Source organism: Equus asinus, chromosome 23, assembly GCF_041296235.1.
Source record: "Equus asinus isolate D_3611 breed Donkey chromosome 23, EquAss-T2T_v2, whole genome shotgun sequence".
Lineage (NCBI taxonomy): Eukaryota > Metazoa > Chordata > Mammalia > Perissodactyla > Equidae > Equus > Equus asinus.
In genome coordinates, this window is record NC_091812.1 from 63,521,519 (window position 1) to 63,539,168 (window position 17,650).

General features: G+C 49.4%; 1 protein-coding gene across 1 annotated transcript in view; it reads right to left on the bottom strand.

Annotated features, from left to right (window-relative positions):
- Window positions 1-1,081: 1,081 nt before the first annotated feature.
- The window catches only part of LOC123280096 (protein SPATA31F1-like), a 30,720-nt gene continuing 14,151 nt past the window's right edge, over window positions 1,082-17,650 (bottom strand). Inside the window, exon 4 of the mRNA XM_044756632.2 lies at window positions 1,082-17,323. Within this exon, the coding sequence (XP_044612567.2) occupies window positions 13,546-17,323 (3,778 nt within the window). The 3' untranslated portion in view covers window positions 1,082-13,545. The remainder of the gene's footprint in view (window positions 17,324-17,650) is intronic.

Below are 17,650 nucleotides of genomic sequence, written 5' to 3' on the forward strand. Positions count from 1 at the left end.
TTATTGTAGAGCTGTTGATTTCTCCCTTCAGTTTTGTCAATTTTTGCTTTATATATTATGAGGCCCTGCTGTTAGTTGTTTATAACTGTTATTTCTTGCCATACCAAACCTTTTATCAATATATAATGTCCTTGTCTCTTATAACCTTTTTTGACAAAAAGTCTATTTTGTCTGACAGTAATGTAGCCACCACAGCTTTCTTCATTTACATCCTCTTACTTTCAGACTCCATGTGTCTTTGTAGCTCAAGTGTGTCTCTTATAGATAGCATGTAGATGGATCATGTTTTGTGTGCTTATCCATTCTGTTACTCTCTGCCTTTTAATTGGAGAGCTGAATCCATTTAAAGTAATCACTGTCAAGGAGGGATTTACTTCTGTCATTTAGCTATTTGTTTTCTGCATGTCTTAGCTGATTTCTTCCTCATTTCCTCCATTACTGCCTTTCTTTGTATTCAGCTGATTTTTTGTAGTGTACCATTTTGATCCCCTTCTTCTTCCTTTTCTGTATAGTTTTAAATTATTTTCTTAGTAGTTACCTTGGGGATTACAATTAACAAGTTAAACTTATTCTAGTTTGAATAATACCAACTTAGTTTCAACAGTATACAAACACTCTGCTCCTGTATATCTTAACTCCTCCTCCTTTATATTGCTACTGTCACAAATTACATCTTACATATTGTGTGCGACACATGCAGATACATCTTTACATACTGTGTGCCCATAACATAGATTTATAATTATTATTTTATACATTTGCCTTTTAAATCACATAGGCAGAAAAAACAAGAGTTACAAACAAAAAATACAATCTACTAGCTTTTATATTTACCTACGTAGTTATCTTTACCAGAGACCTTCATTTCTTTGTATGGCTTCAAGTTACCATTTATTGTCCTTTTGTTTCAGCCTGAGGGACTCCCTTTAGCATTTCTCATAGGCATTTCTGCTGGTAATGAACTTCCCCAAGTTTTGTTTATTTGGAAATGTCTTAATTTCTCCTTCATTTTTGAAGGATAGCTTTTCCAGATATAGAATTGTTGTTTTTCTTTTTTTAATGAGAGCTTATTTTTCCTCCCCCTACCCTCCTTTGTTTTTAAAGATTGGCCCTGAGCTAACACCTGTTGCCAATCTTTTTTTTTTTTTTAATCTTTTTTTCTTCTTCTCCCCAAAGCCCCCCAGTACATAGTTGTATATTCTAGTCGTAGGTCCTTCTAGATCTGTTATGTGGGACACCACCTCAGCATGGCCTGATGAGTAGTGCTAGGTCCACACATGAGATCTGAACTGGTGAAACCCTGGGCCATTGAAGCAGAACGCGTGAACTTAACCACGAGGCCACAGAGCCGGCCCCCAGATATAGAATTCTTGTTTGACAGTTTTTTCCTTTCAGGATTTTAAATATATCATCCCCTTGCCTTCTGGCATCCATGGTTTTTGAGAAGAAATCAGCTTTTAATCTTAGTGATAATCTTTTGTACATAATGAGTTACTTCTCTCTTGCTGCTTTCAAAATTGTCTTTGGCGGGGTTGGCCCCATGGCCAAGTGGTTAAGTTCATGCGCTCTGCTGTAGGTGGCCCAGGGTTTCGTTGGTTCAAATCCTGGGTGGGGACATGGCACTGTTCATCAAACCACGCTGAGGCGGCGTCCCACGTACCACAACTATAAGGACCCACAATGAAGAATATACAACTATGTACTGGGGGGCTTTGGGGAAAAAAAGGCAAAAAATAAAATCTTAAAAAAAAAAGGATATGTTTAAAAAAAATTGTCTTTGGGCTTTAACAATTTGACTATAATGTGTTTTGTTGTGGATATCTTTGAGTTCATCCTGCTGGAATTTGTGAACTTCTTGGATATATATTTTCATGTCTTCATCAGATTTGGGATATTTTTGGCCATTATTTCTTCAAAAACTTTTTCTGCCCTGCTCTCTCTCTTTTCTCCTTGTGGGAGTCCTCTGGTGAGGTATGTGTGATGGTATCCCACATGTCTCTCAGACTCTGTTCGTTTTTCTTCTCCTTTTTCTGCTCCTCAGACTCAATAATTTCAACTGCCTTATCTTCAAGTGTGTGGATTCTTTCCTCTGACCTTCTCAAATTTGTTGTTGAACTCTCCCAGTGAATTTTTTCATCTCAGTTGTTGTATTTTTGACTCTAGAATTTGGGTCTTTTTTTTTTATATATATAATTTGTGTCTCATTTTGTTCATACATCCTTTTCCAGGTTTCCCTTAGTTCTTTGCCCATGGTTTCCTTCAGCTCTTTGAGCGTATTTCAGATGGTTAATTTAAAGTATTCACCTAGTGTGTCCAGTGTGTGGGCTTCCTTAGGGACGGTTTCTGTTAAATCCTTTTTTCCTGTGAATGGGCCATACTTTGCTGTTTCTTTATATGCTTTGTAATTTTTTGTTGAGAACTGGACATTATTAGAATGTGGTAGCTCTGGAAATCTGATTCTTTCACTCCTTGAGGCTTGTAGATATTTACTCTTTAAGGGCTGCAGCCTTCCATTTTGACTTTTCTGAATGATTTTTGCCAAATGTGTATTCTTTGTATGTGGCCCCTGAAGTTTCTGTTCTGTTATCTCTGGGGTCAGCCATTGACCTGACAAAGGCTTCTCTTCCCCTATCCCACTAAAAGGTTTCTGTCCCTTTAAATATTCTGACATATGCCACTGTGGGAGCTGCTGCAGCCCAGGAGGGCTGAAACCAAGGCAACTTGTCCCTCAGAGAAGCACCAGACCAACCAAAATGCAGAACCCCCAATTTTTGGAAGACAAGGTTCTCTGCCATCAGCCAGCCACTCCAGGAATGTGGGCTGCTATCCCCACAGCGCTAGCTGGTCACTAGTTCATGCATGATGCTCTCTTATGAAAGATCAGCATCCTCTCCCTTCATCAAGCACTCCCCAGAATAAGTGTCCAGTCAGGTTGCAGAGTGCTGAGGTAGGCGATTCTCACTGTACTTTCCAGCTCAATAGTTGCTTTGGTGGAGGGACTGGCCCTAGAGCCTCCTACTCTGCCATTCTGCATGCTGTCATTCCTGCAGTTTAATTTTTAGCATTTTAAATCTTTTATCCATTTGGAATTTATGCTGGTGTATGGTGTGTGCAGATTATTGGGTCATGACTTAGAATCTGTGTGTAAAACCAGATTGGGACCTCAGAGTTGTGTTCACCACGTTAGGACTGGAAAATTCATCTGGTTCCCAGAGTGCTAAACCCAGCAGCGTGCCCCTCATGCCCAGGCTTATCCCAGTGTCCTGAAGGACAGCTTGGATGGGGCCGGAGAGACCATGGGGCGATGTGGCGAGGACAAGGATTGGGAGGGGTGCAGTCAGGACAGGGTGGGCCAGGTGCAGGGCACTGATAGGAAGACTGTGGCATGACAGGGGTGCTGGTGTTCGGGGAGGATGGGATGCAGAGGAGTGGGGATTGGAGATATTGTGGGCTGCGGATGAGGACGTGGTGTTTTGTCCCAAGGCTCATAGAGGAAAGGGGCTGGGATCTGAGTGAATTTGAGAGAGAGAACTGAGTTCTTGAGTGTGAGGTTTTACAAGCTGAGACCTTAAGCAGGGCAGGGAGTGCCCCAACTGGCAAGAGGCCGGCATTCCTGGGACAGGACTGGGCCACAACAAGGAGACAATATTTCTTGGGTCTTTTACCTGGTCTGATGGCAGGTCCTGGCACCAGAAAGCTTTTAATTCCCGTCTCTCCAATCTCCCCTTCCCCAGCTGCCCCACCCTCTGTGGAAGTGGCTGAGTAGTGAGCAGCCTGTCTCTGAAGAGTTCCCAGAGAGATAGGATAGCATGGGCCCTGGTGGGGGTGTGTGTAGATGATTCTGGAGCCATAGCATATTAGATGTTTCCACTGTTTCTAAACTTGGCTGCACATGAGGAGCTTATTAAGAATGCGGAATTAGAGGCACCACAGCAGACCATCTTAAATAGACTCTCAGAATAGAGCCAAAGGATCTGTATTTTTCCCACGTTCTCCCGGTACTTCCAAGCGTCTGGTGGTGGGGGCTGGGAGAGCCACGTGGGCCTATTTTGCTCCCCATTTCAAAGTGCAGATGGGCACAGAGCCAGCGGAAGGGAACAAAGGTGGTCTGGGGAAAGAGGAAGCTGGGGTGATGCACCCCAGCCTTCCTGAGGGTGGGGACTTTCTGTCCAGGCACAGCTGGTGGGCAAAGGGGGCACATGGCAGGGAGAGTCAGGGACTGTGCTGTTTCCTCCCCTGAAACCCCGGGTTCCCGCTCTCTCCCGAGACATCCCACCCCTTCCCCTTGTTTATGCCGTTATGAGGGTCCTCTTGTTTGTGTCAGATGGTGTCCACAGCCCCCATAGGTCCCATCTGTGACTGCCTTTAGTAGATTCGGGAAGCTCTTCCTTAGATTCAACCTAAGTCCCTACCTCTGAACTTGGGCCTGCGGTGGTAGACCAGCCTCAGGGAGATGGTTCGTCCTGAAGATTCTGGGGCCTGCTCGCTTCTGGGCCTTAGAACCTAAGTTAGGGGCCCTGAGGGAAGGGAGTGAAACAGTGGGGGCTTTGCCGGAAGTGTGTGCCTGGCTGGACAGACAGCCAGGGCTGGAAAGAGCTGCTCTCGGAGCAGGAAGGTGACAGCAAGCCCCTACCCCACGCTGGGCTGCCGGTGTCTGAGCCTAACTGGGTGGAGGTGGGGGCATGAGAGGGAGGCACTGAGGGAGCCTAGAAGGGAGTAGAGCCCAGGTATAGACACAGTCTCCAGGAGAGAGGCTGAGATAACGAGAGGAGGTGCTACCCTTCTCTGGGACCCGAGTCTGCACGCAGCCATTTCTCTGCCCTCAGCTGCTGGCCTGGGCTCATCCCATCCCATGGGCCCTCTGGAGCCCTAAGCTCAGTGGAGGGGGTCTGGAGCTTGCAGCCCTGAACCAAGCCCCTCCCTTGGTCCTTAGGCCAGGCTGGGTGTAGACGTTGGGGAAGGGAACAGAGAGACTTGGGTGGCTCGCATCTGTGATGTGAGTGTCCTCCTAAGAGTTCCAGTCCTTTGGGTGAGGGTTTTGGCTTGGTGAGCTCTCAGGAGAGCCTAGGTAGTGTTTGACAACCTCTGGGGTGGGCAAGGTGCACAGTGGTGCTGCAATGGAGGTCCTGGTGCCTGAGGGTGAGGGGTGAGGGAGGTTCGCACAGCTGACTCTGCCCTTAGTTCTGCTGATGAGTTTTGAACAAACACACCCTATCACCAGACTGAGACCCTGGAGCAGAGGAGAGGTGTGCTGATGCGCCCTAGTCCCCTCACGTGTCAGCAGGCCCACTCCCTCTTGAGGACAGGCACCTGGGCCAGGCTCTGTGGTGGAGGTCCTAGGTGTGGGTGTTGCAAGAAGCTGGAAATCCCCACATTGGGAAGTGGCCACATTCCCTTCAGCCCCAGGCCCCAGGCCCATTTGCTGCTGCCTAATGAGGGATTCTTGGGCCACAGATGCTCCCAGCCTGGCAGGCAGGAGCAGGGGAGGGGTATGGCAGGAATTTCAGCTCAGAGGCTGGGCTAGTCCCAGAACAGGGCTTGGGGTGGCCTGAGCCCCCGTGGGCTTCTATGTTAACAGGGGTCAAAGGGCATGGGTACCTTGGTGCTCCTGGGTTCCCAGCTGCACACTGAGCCTTCCAGGGACAAGCTGCCCTGATGACGATGTAGGTGTTACTGAAGGAGCTGCTGAGTTCCTGGAGTGCAAATGACCCATGCCTTCCTAATGTGTGATATTTGTGTGCCTGGTAGCTGCAGACATTACTCAGTGTGTAGCTGCCTAGAGTCAGGGTTAGAGTGAGGACTATGCTTCGATAGCATTGACGTAGTGGTTACAGATTGGATGTAGTTAGGGGTGAGCATCGGGCCATGTAAAGATTTTTTCTGTGACACCCACCAGCCTTACCCAGACAGGGTGTGTCTGTCTGGTTTACTCTCCCCTTAGGTCTGCATCTGCTGCGTCAGGGAGGCTTGGGGTCAGGTCTGTGCAGTAAACTGGGGACATCGTAGGGATGGGGATGGGTGTGTAGGTCATGGACTCACTTGCGGACCTTGTCATTTCTTTGAAAGCACACAGCCAAGTTGTAGAGACCAGGGGTATGCATGTGAGTGCAGGACTATGCTTGTTAAAGGACAAGCAATGGGACAGAAATTACAAACTGGAGTTTAGAGGAAGCATAAAGAGGCTGGTCTGAGGCAGCCTGGGAGGCTTTCTGGAGGAGAGCAGTTTGAGGATGGATTTGGACTGCGTTTGGGTTTGTGGGTCTACAAGATGGGCTGTGTTCGCATGTGTGCAAACCTGTCTTTGTGTCTGTATGTGTGTTTGTGCCTGTGTCTGCTCGAGCATGTCTGACTCAGGGTGTTCATGTCTCTAGGTGTGTTTCCTGGCCATGTCCCTGGGTAATCTGCTTGAGTTTCTGAGTGGCATCATTGAATTTATGTCTTTCTGTTTATGTATGTATTTGGCTGGGTGTCTGCATCCACATGTCTCTGTGTGTGGGATTCTGCTCTGTCCTCTCACTTTCCCTGCCTCTCTCCCCTGATGCACCCCAGCTGTCAGCACTATTTACCGCAAGGATGGCTTCCCTTCCCTTCCCGCCGTCTGGATTCCCATGTGTCCAGCTGCCTGCCCAGGGCCCGGCCTCTGTAGTTGGCTTGACCTTGGGAGTGATACATTCTGGAAAGCCCCTAATATGCTCCTTGCCTGGCCGTGGACTCAGAGAAGTTTCAGTGGAGGAGGGTTACAAGGCAGGAAAGCGGGGCATTTGGCAGCACCCACTCCTCCTTCTGGAAACAGAGCTCTCCCTCTGGCCCCTTCCCAGGCCCCCTTTTTCCTCCCCTTGCTCCCATCCAGATCAAGTATTCAGGGTCCTGGCCCCACTGTCTCTGGGGATGGGAACAGACAGTCCTTTACAAGCCAAGGGAGACCTGGTAGGGATCTGGTCCTCTGTGTCCCCCAGGACCTTACATGCCTGCATTGTGCTCATTCCTCACATCCCTACCCGTTCTCAAGGCTCTCCTCCCATCTTTCCCCTCCCTGCAGTAGACAGAGGAACTATTCTTGTCCTTCCTTCTGTGACAGGCCTGGTCTATGCCATGGGCCCCTGAGCCCAGGTGGAGCATTTGTCTTTGGATCGCTGGTAGAGATCAGAGGCCCAGTCCCCTTCATATGGTACAGGAAGCAGCATCTCCATGGGGTTTATTCCTGTTCTCATCCTGTGTTCATTGCCATCCCTGCGTGGGCTGCAGTCAGCAGGTACAAAAATGAGACAGCCGTGGTCTCTAACTTCTAGGACTCAGTGTTTAAGAGGAGAAGTGGTTTTGTGGAGAAGCCCCTCTCCTTCATTGCAGGTGGTCAGTTGCCTGAACTTCTCTCCATAGAATTCTGAAGTGCCCTCTGCTGAGCCAAGAGAAGGGCTCCAGGAGGTCACGGCTGTCCACCAAGACATGATGGCACCTCAGAGGACCAGAGGTGAAGTCAAAAATTTCCAAGCAAGCGTTGATGTATTCCTAGCATCTACCACCAATTCTGGAGAGTAAATAGCTGAGTTTGTGCCCTGCCATGAGGCGTTTTATTCTCATTTTATCACTTTTGAGCATAGGGGGCTCTGCGGGTGGGGGTTGTGCTGGGGTATGGGATGGGATGAGCAAGGCTTCATCCTTCAACAACATCCCACAACATCCAGGGTGAATCATAGGCTTTGACCCCGTTTTCTCTCAGCTCTTGACTTTGCTGAGAATTGAGACTCATGATGGTCTCTGTTTTACCTCATCTTTCTGCCCCCAACCCTTTGTTGCGGGTCTTGGTCAGCAGCATAAGGCAGTGCTGGCTTGTGGCAGGTAGGATACGTGGGAAGGAACTGCTCTACCCTAAGCCAGGATGTGTGCATATTAACCTTGGCTTCCCATCTGCTGCTGCTGTGACCCTTCTGGGTCATTCCCTTGATTGTGGGCCTCCCTCTTGTCTCCTTGCTTTGGGGCACTCTGCCCAACTTCCACTAGGCGTGGAGGATGTGCCTGTCACAAGACCTCCTATGATCTTTGAGGATGCTTTAGGAAAACACCTGAAGAGTGTTGGCTCAGCAGGTCTGTGCCTTGTCCTCCTCACTCTGGAGGCCACAATAGGGGCTGCGCCGCTATCCCTTAGGTGCGGAATCACATTCAGAAGAGGGACATATTCATGCTTACTCCCATCTTGGGTTTTTTGCATCCTGCTAGGAGTAGACACATTGTACTAAGTGCTGGGTTCCTATCAGAGGAAGAGAGTCCTGCCACCACCGCCTCCTGGTTTGATGGGATGTTGAGTCATCCTACGTTACCTTGGGAGTCAGTGAGGCAGGAGCATCACACAGCCCCTCTTACCATGTCACAAGGAAGCTGCAGTGCTTCCTGTGCTTCATCCAGCTATTGGCCTCTGTCATAGGTCAGAGGTGAGAATGCAGCAGTGTCACCTTCTGAGAGATACTAGGTGTCCAAAACAGAGATCTATCTCATCCACTCAGGGCAGGATCTTTGTCCCTCTGCTTCCCAGTTCTCTGCTCCCACCCTCAAACCTCCCTGTACCCTGGCTGAACACTAGGAAGCCCCCTACACCTGTCCTGTTTTCCTCTCTAGCCTCATGTTCCAGGCTCCACTCTTCTAGAACTTCTCTGCAATCTCTCCTACTGCTCCAGTCTTCCAAGAGCACCTGCTTCATACACGTGATCACCAGCGTCAAACACTTTTTGTGCCCACCTGACCTCTCAGTTTGATACCTACTCCTTAGGCAATTTGCTATGGTAACTTCCAGAACCCATCTCCACTTCTGGCTTTCAGTTTTGATTCTCCATACCCCTCCACCGACCCCGATCATGGTTCCTTCCCAGCTACTCACTTACCCTTTTGGGCCTTTGCCCATACTCTCTTACATGTGAGAGAAACCTTTCTTCTAAGCCACAAAGTCCTTCCTCATTAATGCTACTTTCACTCTACTTAGCACCAGTGAATTGTCTGTGTTTTTAGCCAGGGTCAACCCCTGGGCAAGGGCATTCGCTTCCATCCCCTGACCTCTACACCATCACATTGTTCCATCAGTTTTCCCCTTGCTCTCCTGCATCATCAGTTTATCTCTCCTGACTGCATCATTTCTATCAACATCCAACATGCTATGTCTCTTGGCTGTAAAAACAAGCCTGTCTGGGTCTTCCTCCTACAGCTGTTTCCTCATTTATCTGCATGTCTGTGAAACAAACATCCTTGAAGGAACTGATTACACTTGCTATCACCAATTGCTCTCCTTCCATTTTCTCTTGTATCCACTACAGTCACACTTCACCTCCATCATTCACCTGAGTATTTTCTTCTCAAGGCCCTGAGTCATCTCTGTGTTGCTGAATCTAATGGTCAACTCTGAGTCCTCATCTTATTCAGCCATTTCACAATTTTTCATGCAGTTGATCACTTTCTCCTTGTGATACTTTCCTCTCTTGGCTTCTAGTATCCCACACTCTTCTGGTATTCATCCTGCCTCCCTGGCTGCTGCTTCTCCGTCTCTGCTTACTCTTTTTCCTCCAGTTTCTTAATGTTGGAATGTCTCAGGTCCCAGTCCTTAAATCTCTCCTTCATTTACGCTCATTCCCTTGGTGATCTTATTTGGTCTCATGGTTTTATATATATCAGTCAATCAATCAATCATCTGTAGCCAGGACCCTCCCTGAGGACCATCAGGCTTCTCTGTTTAGAATAGACTTTTGGAGGTAGGGTCTCAGGAAGAAGTGGAGAGATTAGTTGTGATACTATTGCAATAAATGTAACTGCAGAGGGAGTGAGTAGTCATGTTCTGAATTCATTTTGCAGGTAGAGACGATATTTTCTGATGGATTGGATGTGGACTGTTAGAGATAAACCATCAAGATGACACCAATGTTTTTGACTTGAACAACTAATAAGAGAGAGTTGCCTTTTATCAATGTGGGAAATACTGCAATTGGAGCAGTTTGGTATGTGTGATTGGGTGCTATTGGGGGGACAGGGAATCAAGAATTTCCTTTTGAGATGATTATTAGATATCCAAGTTTGTATGTTGATTAGACAGTTTGGGCATGTGAGACTGTCTACCCCATAAATAAGGATCTCCATGGGGTAAGCCCTGTGTCTTGATGACTGTTGTGTCTGGCATAGTTCTGGGCACACAGTAAGTACTCAAATATCTTAATTGTTGAATGCGAGATGTCTCTCAAGATTATTTTTATCATGATGCTTTTGTGTGACCCTAGGGTCCTCCTCATCAGCTGAGTACTTCCTCATGTGGCAGGACCGCACACTCCATAGCACTCATCCCACTGATATAATAATTCATCTGCCTCCTCAGTCCAGACTTTGAATTGAAGTACTATTAAGGTATTACTATGTGCCACCCACTCTCCTAAGCCTGGTGGTTATGACACATTATTGCAATTATTCAGGAAAGAAAGTTTGAAAAGCAGAACTGTAAGCAGAGGCACTAAAAGTAAAGTTGTCAACCTGAGAGATACCAAAATTAGAACGCAGTGACTGACTTGATGTATGGTCTGAGCCAAATGTATAGTGCTACCATTCCCTGACATTAGAAAACAGTTTGGTGGGGCGGAGGGTGTTTGGAAATTTTGAATTAATTTGCATCGTCTTTGGAGCAAGATGGAGTTTCCCCCCAGCTCTTGGCCGTACGTTTGGAGCTTAGAGGAAAGACTAGAGCCGAGAAATGGCTTTGGGAATCACCACTGTTAACAGTAAATGAGGTTTGGGGTCTAGATGTACAATTGTCTCCCATTCCCAGACGAAGAAACCAGGGCTTAGAAATGTGAAGTAATTGTCAAATGTCAGAGTTAGGATTCTAACTCTGGTCCTTTTTTCCACATTCCATCCTTGTTACTCTGACCTTAAAATCTGCATCCTCTCAAAGTGTCACGCATTTGGCCTGATAATTGTAAAAAGACATGCTCAAGGATTTTGTAATGTTTTCCTTGTGTTGTAGTTTTGCTCCCTTGGTTCATGTTTATCATCTTTCTTTGCCATGATTCTCTGGCCACTTCAGCCAGAAGTTTCCTTTTGAAGGGAAAAGGACGACCCACATCTTCTCATACTTAACCTTACATTGAGAGGAACAAGCACAGCCTTGGGCTGTGCTGTTCTGCCATGGCTCAGTCAGGGTCTGGGTTTCCAGTCTTCCTGCCAGGGAGATCGATACCTGCCCCAACCCAGTTCATGGGAGAAGGTAGGACAGGGTCCACTCTGCCTCCTCAGGAGGTGAAGGGAATATGAGTCTGATGGCCATCATTAAGAGATCCACTGTGCAGCCAGGGTGAGAGAGGCTGCTGGTGGTAGTGGGTCACCCATGCTGCAATAGTGCGGGAGTGGAGACAGGAGTGCAGTCTCACTGAAGAGGAAGCAGGAAAGAGCTCTAGGAGTATCTCAGTATGGAGAGTGATTCTAGAGGCCTCCTGAAACAGATGTATAGGAGGAATTTCCTTTAGGTTGTGTGGAGGGAGTGTGTGGACAGGATACAATTTGGAGGAGCTTACATTTTTTAGTGGCTGCTTACAGTTCTCAGCTTGCCTCTCAGCTTCCCTCTTGGGTTTCTCCATTTCATTGCAAGGGTTTCAGAGAATTTCACAGTATATTTCCATTAATGATAAAGAGATATTTCTCTGAAATAGTCAATTATTGGACATTACTACAGAAAGATAGAGGGGCCACAGTCTGACTTCAGTTCTGAGCAGCTTATCTGGTTGTTAGAGACTTGTGTGTAGCATTAAATTCTACATTCCTGGCCACTTTCTGTGTCTGGTGAATGGCACAGGACACTTTCCAAAAGACTTAAAGTTTCCTTTTGACAGTCAAGGTGAGTGGTTCTGCTGCATTCCGAAATGCAGTGGGTTATAATGAAGCAAAGGGGAAGGATGACAGGAATCGAAGGCTGGAGCTGGTAGGCTTATGTGATGCCATCTTTGGTTAAGGAAAGGACAGGAGTCATCTTCTGAGAGGAAGGCAGATCCTGGGAGGGGATACCACAGACTGAGTTCAGCACTATATAATATATTGGAAATACATAAAAATATACAAATATATATATATATATATAAAATTATACATGAATATTCAGGGAGGTAAGGCTGGTAGAAAGGAGGAAAGTGGAGAAGGATCCCAGTTGTAGGTGGTATAGAAATGAGACACAGCAGTAGGGCCAGGTACAAGCTGCTGGCAGTAACTTGATAAGCTTGGATGTGTTAGGAAAAACATTTATGTTTGTACTTCATTCCCAGAAGGTTCAATGCTCAATTCACTGCTCTTTATCACGCTATGGGCAGGCATATTGAGGCTCAGATTTACTCACCTGCTTCCCCCTAAAGCACTTGGACGTTGGGTTGGCTTCCTGGCTCTGGATTCTCTTAAGTTCGAAGAAAATTGGCTTTGCTCTCTTCTCATGCCCTGGTTAGGATCATATGAGGTTCTGTCCCTAGTACTCAGACCTCTATCTACATGCTCCTCCTCCTTGCTTCTTTCCCTGTCTACTCTTGGGGGTGGGGGACAAGTCCTTCCATATCTGCTAGTGTGATCTTCATTCCAGTTGTCACTCGTTCCATGCAGCAGATAGGCAGTGGAGGTGGGATGTAGGCAAGAGAGTTACAGCAGCCTCCCACATGAGTTCTCCAGAAAGATCTAACCACTAACAAACAGGGAGCAGAGAGGGGGATTCTGTCATTTGCTTTTGACATCCTGTCATATTAGCTATGAAATTTTGATAAACACCAAGCACCTCCTCAAGGGTGGATCACTGTGACACTCCTCTAAAAAGCTTCCCTCCAGATTATGGACCAATATAGGAGTCCTCAGTGAATGGTGCCTGTGGGGTTTCTGGCCGTTCCTTCTTTTTTTTTTAAGATTGGCCCTGAGCTAACATCTGTGACAATCTTCCTCTATTGTGTATGTGGGATGCCGTGACAGCATGGCTTGATGAGTGGTGTGTAGGTTGGAGCTGTGATGCGACCTGTGAACCCTGGACCACCCAAGTGGAATACACAAATTTAACCACTACGCCACTGGGCTGGCCTCTGGCTGCTCCTTCTCATCAATACTGTCTTCACGTCCACATTGCTCCTCTGGGCCCAAGGACACCATGGGACGCCGCAATAGAATTCAAGCCTGACCTTTATGTTCAATGCACCTTTGACAAGGGCCTTCCTTCTCTGCTCGAGTCCCTTTACCCACAGTCCAGGGTGGGGCTGGGTGGAGTTGTGTGGAATGCTGACCCAGCTTAAGTGTGGGTTAAGCTCATTCTCTAGAGAGGGAGGACATTTTAGCCTCCCCCATGCCTTCCCTTAACCCTCCCCAGTGGAGAGAAGGCGCAGACAGACCACTCTTTGCTTAACTTATGGAGTGTATTTCGGGTGGTGCTCGTCCGCACCTGCACAGTAAGCGACAGTATCAGTCCTCTTCAAGGGATGCAGGCGTTGGGAGCCTACAAAGTCTGTTGGTTGCACTGGGCTTCTTGAGGAGGAGGCCAATGTTTCCCTCTGAGGGGACAGTTGAGAGTTAGGGTGGGTTCCCTGGTTGGGTGGGGGCACATGCCACTCGAGGACAGTGGCGAGGGCAGTGGTGGGGGTGGCCCAGGACTGAGGCAGAGTAGAGTTGGTGGGAGTGGGAGCAGTGCTGGAGCTTACCGTCTGAGGAAGGAGGGTTATCCAAGAAGGCCAGGCCCACGTGCTGCTCAGTGGGGGGAGATTGGGCCTTGGGGTCCCCTCTTGTCTTCTGTCTCTTAGGTTGCCCCGTGGGACTTTTGGCTGGAGCCAGGCTCTTTTCTACATTTTGTCTGGTGCTGGCCTCTTTCTCAGCTGTGGAGAACATGGATTCCTTGTGCCCTTTGCCTTTTGTCTTGGGGTTAATCCAGTGCAGAAAGGATTTCATCTTATTTCTCAAGCCAGATTCTGGAAGGCCGGGCCTCTTGTAAGGATGGGCTGGCATCACCTGCCCCTGCAAAACCTGACCTGGCCAAGTTTGGCCCTGCCGTGGCTGACCCTGAATGAGTTGGCCCAGGAAAGGCTGGGCCTGGGATGCCTGGGGCACCACAGGCAGGGTGTGCTCAGGCAGCCCTGCTGGTTTGAGGATGACACTGATCTTGGTTTGACTGTCTTGCGGGTCATTCTTCTCGGGTTCGTTCCCCCCAGGGACTCCTGGAGGCAGCTCCGGGAGCTTAAGCTGAGGGCGATGCTGGCGACTGTGTGGACAGGGAGCGTCAAGGTGAAAGCTGGGTCTCGGTCGCCAGGGGCTGTCGGGTATCCTGTGCAGAAGCATGCCTTCTGGCCTCTGGGCTTCAGCAGGGTGGCCGTTTTCTCTTGTTGAGGAGAGCCCAAACCCCGCATCCCCTTCTCCGAGGTCCCCTGCTGACTTGGGTTTCCCTGGGTCCTCTCTGTTTCCTGCCAGCATGGGGACTTGGGCTGAGTCCTTGCTCTTGCCAGGGCTGTGGGGCTCAGGGCTCCAGGGCTGCACCGGGCTGGGGTGGTTCACACTGGCCTCCAGCTGAACGCAAAGCACCTGGGCCTCTGTTGCTTCCTCACTGGGCTGTGAGATCTTGGAGGCCCAGTGGGCAGAACCATGGGGCACTGCTGTGGAACTTGGGTGCTTCTGGCTCTGCTGTACTGCCTTTAACTCACTGGCCAGCTGTTCTCTAAAGTGGAGCCATGCTGGATCTGGGGCACGAAGAGTGTCTAGTCTGCTGGGGAGTTCCTGGAGCAGTGTTTTTCCTGGCTTGCTTAGACTCCCAGGAGACTCCTGTGTGGATGTGTTCTCTGGGATTGCTATGGTTTGTTCCCTGGACGCCTTTGCCCTTATGGGAATTCCCAATTGTATCTCTAGGATCTTCTTTCTCAGGTGGAAGTTTAGTTTGGCCAAGATGGGTTTCTTGAGTGAGTAGGGGCTAGCGGGCTCTGTCTGGCTTTCTAAAGGCACGGTCTCGATCATTCCTTCCACCCGCACTTCAGCCTGCAGCTCATCTGCAGAGTCTGCACAAGTCTTGTTGGCATCTTGAAAGCATGGCCCAGGACTTCGACACTGCTCTTCAGATGAGGTTACCTGAGTCATGGGTTCTTTGGGGAATCCAACAGGGCCAGGCACCTTCTCTGGTGTTAGTGCTTGAGTAGTGATTGCTGGGGCTGTGGCCCTGGAGAGAGCCACGTAATAGAGAGCCGGCAGCCCTGACAAGAAGGCCAGATACTTGTGCCGTAAAGTCGTCTCCAGTTTCTCAAGGTCTCCCTTGGACAGGGCCCGGGGCAGCTTAGGATGTTCAGTGACAGCATCTGCAGAGGCTCGTTGCTGCTGATCGAGGGCTGTTGGCATCCAGGGTGTAACTTCCTGTTGTAGATCAGAGTCAGTGGCTGGCTGTCCCTCGAGGGGCTTGCTTTCTGGGATGCAGGTGAAGGGAGCCCCTTCCAGGCCCCCGGGAATGATGCATTCCCACGAGCTGTAGACACAGGCAGGGACCTTGCCCTGGTGAATCTGCCCACGTTTGGAGTTGATGTGACTCTGCAGTATTGCCTTGGCCTGGTTGAGGAAGTGTGGCACAGGGCCTGACACTGGGTCCGTGACGGGTGAGAATGGGTCACCAGCCCCTATGACCTCTAGGGCTGTAGGTTGGGGAACAGTCACATTGGCCTGGGCCGTGCTGTTCCAGGACAGAGTCTGCAGGTCAGTGGGGGACAGGAACAACTGGATGGACTGCTGGATCTTCTGGGGCAGGCCCCAGCGATGGTGAATCAGCTGCCTCTGGAGGTGGAATCCCAGCAGCCTCCGACCATGCTCCGGGAAGAAGCGGAGTTCTCTGGTCAGGACTGAGCTGGACTTCCCTGGCCAAGAAGTTTTCCCAGTCTTAGGAGACTGGGCTTTGTCACAGAGCTTATACTTCCTGGGGCTGTGAGTGTGTTGAGATCTCTGGAAAACTGCTGGCAAGCCCCACTGAAGCTGGAGCTGCCTCTGCCGCAGGTGCCACTCCAGGGCTTGACACTGGGCCAGTGTCAGAAATGGGACCTTGATCTGAGCTTGTTGGTGGTCAGACGGAGCGACCCAATTTGGGGAAGATGGGGAAGAGGGTGGGGCTGAGTGGGGTGGAATTTTAGGTGGCAGAGGAGGGAAGGAGAGCTCCTTGAAGAGAAAAGGATCCTTCAAATGGGACTTGGACATGTTCCCATTTATGGAAAGGCCACGAGAGCCAAAGAAGATATCAACCAGGGACTCACTGTGCAGAGAAGGGAGGCCACAGAATAGCTGGCTATATTTCTGCTCCAAAGGGCCCACTGCGTCATGAGCCTGTGGCCCAGGAAGTGGATAGAGGCCACTGAAGTCTTTAAGGGCTGCAGAGGGCAAGGCTAGAGCCCCATGGTTTGGGATTTGCCGGTAGTGGTGCCTTTGTTCTGGGTCTACAATGGACCATTCAGAAACCCAGAAGGCCTGGGTGGGCTGGCCAGCCATACATGTACACCAGGTCTGGTAGGAAATGGTCCCACATTCCTCAACAGAGATCTGAGAAGTATCATTCTGAATGAAAGAAACTGGTTGGTCACTTACAGGTTGGTAAAACAATGGTGGGTTTGGCATAAAGTGCCTCAGGGACTCCTCCACTCGTCGGGGGAGCCCCCACCTCTGGAAATGCATCCATTTTCTTACATGTACCTCTAGAAACCTCAAGACATGAGGACTGAGGAATGGCAGGTAGGCAGGAAGGACACTGACTATATGCAAGCCCACAGGATGTGTCAGGCTAGTGATTTCTGGGTTCTGGGTCAGCAGAGAGACCTGGGGATTCAAGGGCTGCTGATGTTGGTGCACATAGACAAGATTGGGTTGGATGAAGCTTTGCATCACCTCCTGCTGGTACTCTGGAACTACAGGCTCCTCAAATCTTGAAGAAGACACTATCTCTGGGCTCCTGGGCATCTCTAGCACTTGCAATTCCTGCCCCTGCTGGAGGTGTTCAGCCCAGTAATGGTGGAGGCTGACTGTACCAGCGGACTGGGCAGCGGACTGTGTTAAGGATCTCTGATCCGTTAATTGCAACACTGTGGGGATTGCAGATGGAAGTGAAAGCTCTTTGGATTGTGGAGAAGGATGCTGCAGACTCTGCTCAAAAGACACAGGAGACAGGGACAACATCTCTAGGCAAGAGGAACCCTGCGATGGCCTCGATGAAGTGGAAGAGATCAGGCTGTTCTCACCCGCCAGCAGCTGCTGAATCTCCAGAGCCAGGGCATTGCAGATTTGGCAGCAGGTGTCTGCACACAGGAGCCGTCGCACACTTCCCTCCCGAGGAAGCCAGCCCTGGCTGGGAAGGGAAACGTGGCAGCTGTTACTGATGGAGTGACACTTGCCTCTTTGGAAGTGTGTGGCCTGAAGATTGGCACTGCCCTCCCCTATCCCTGGAGGCCCTCGGGCCTAGACTGCTTGGCTGTTTACCCATCTACTTTTCTTCCTAGGAAAATGGCTTTTGATAAGTTGTGGTGTGCTGCCTGAAGTTCTGGGGCTGGTTGGGCAAGGTGTCAGACAAGCCATGGGAGCGCGGGGCCATGCGAGACCTAGTGGTGGGGCGAATTCTCTGCTGGCCTGTGTTGAGAAGCTGAACTAGGCTAAGCGGAAGCCAGTGGTAGCTGAT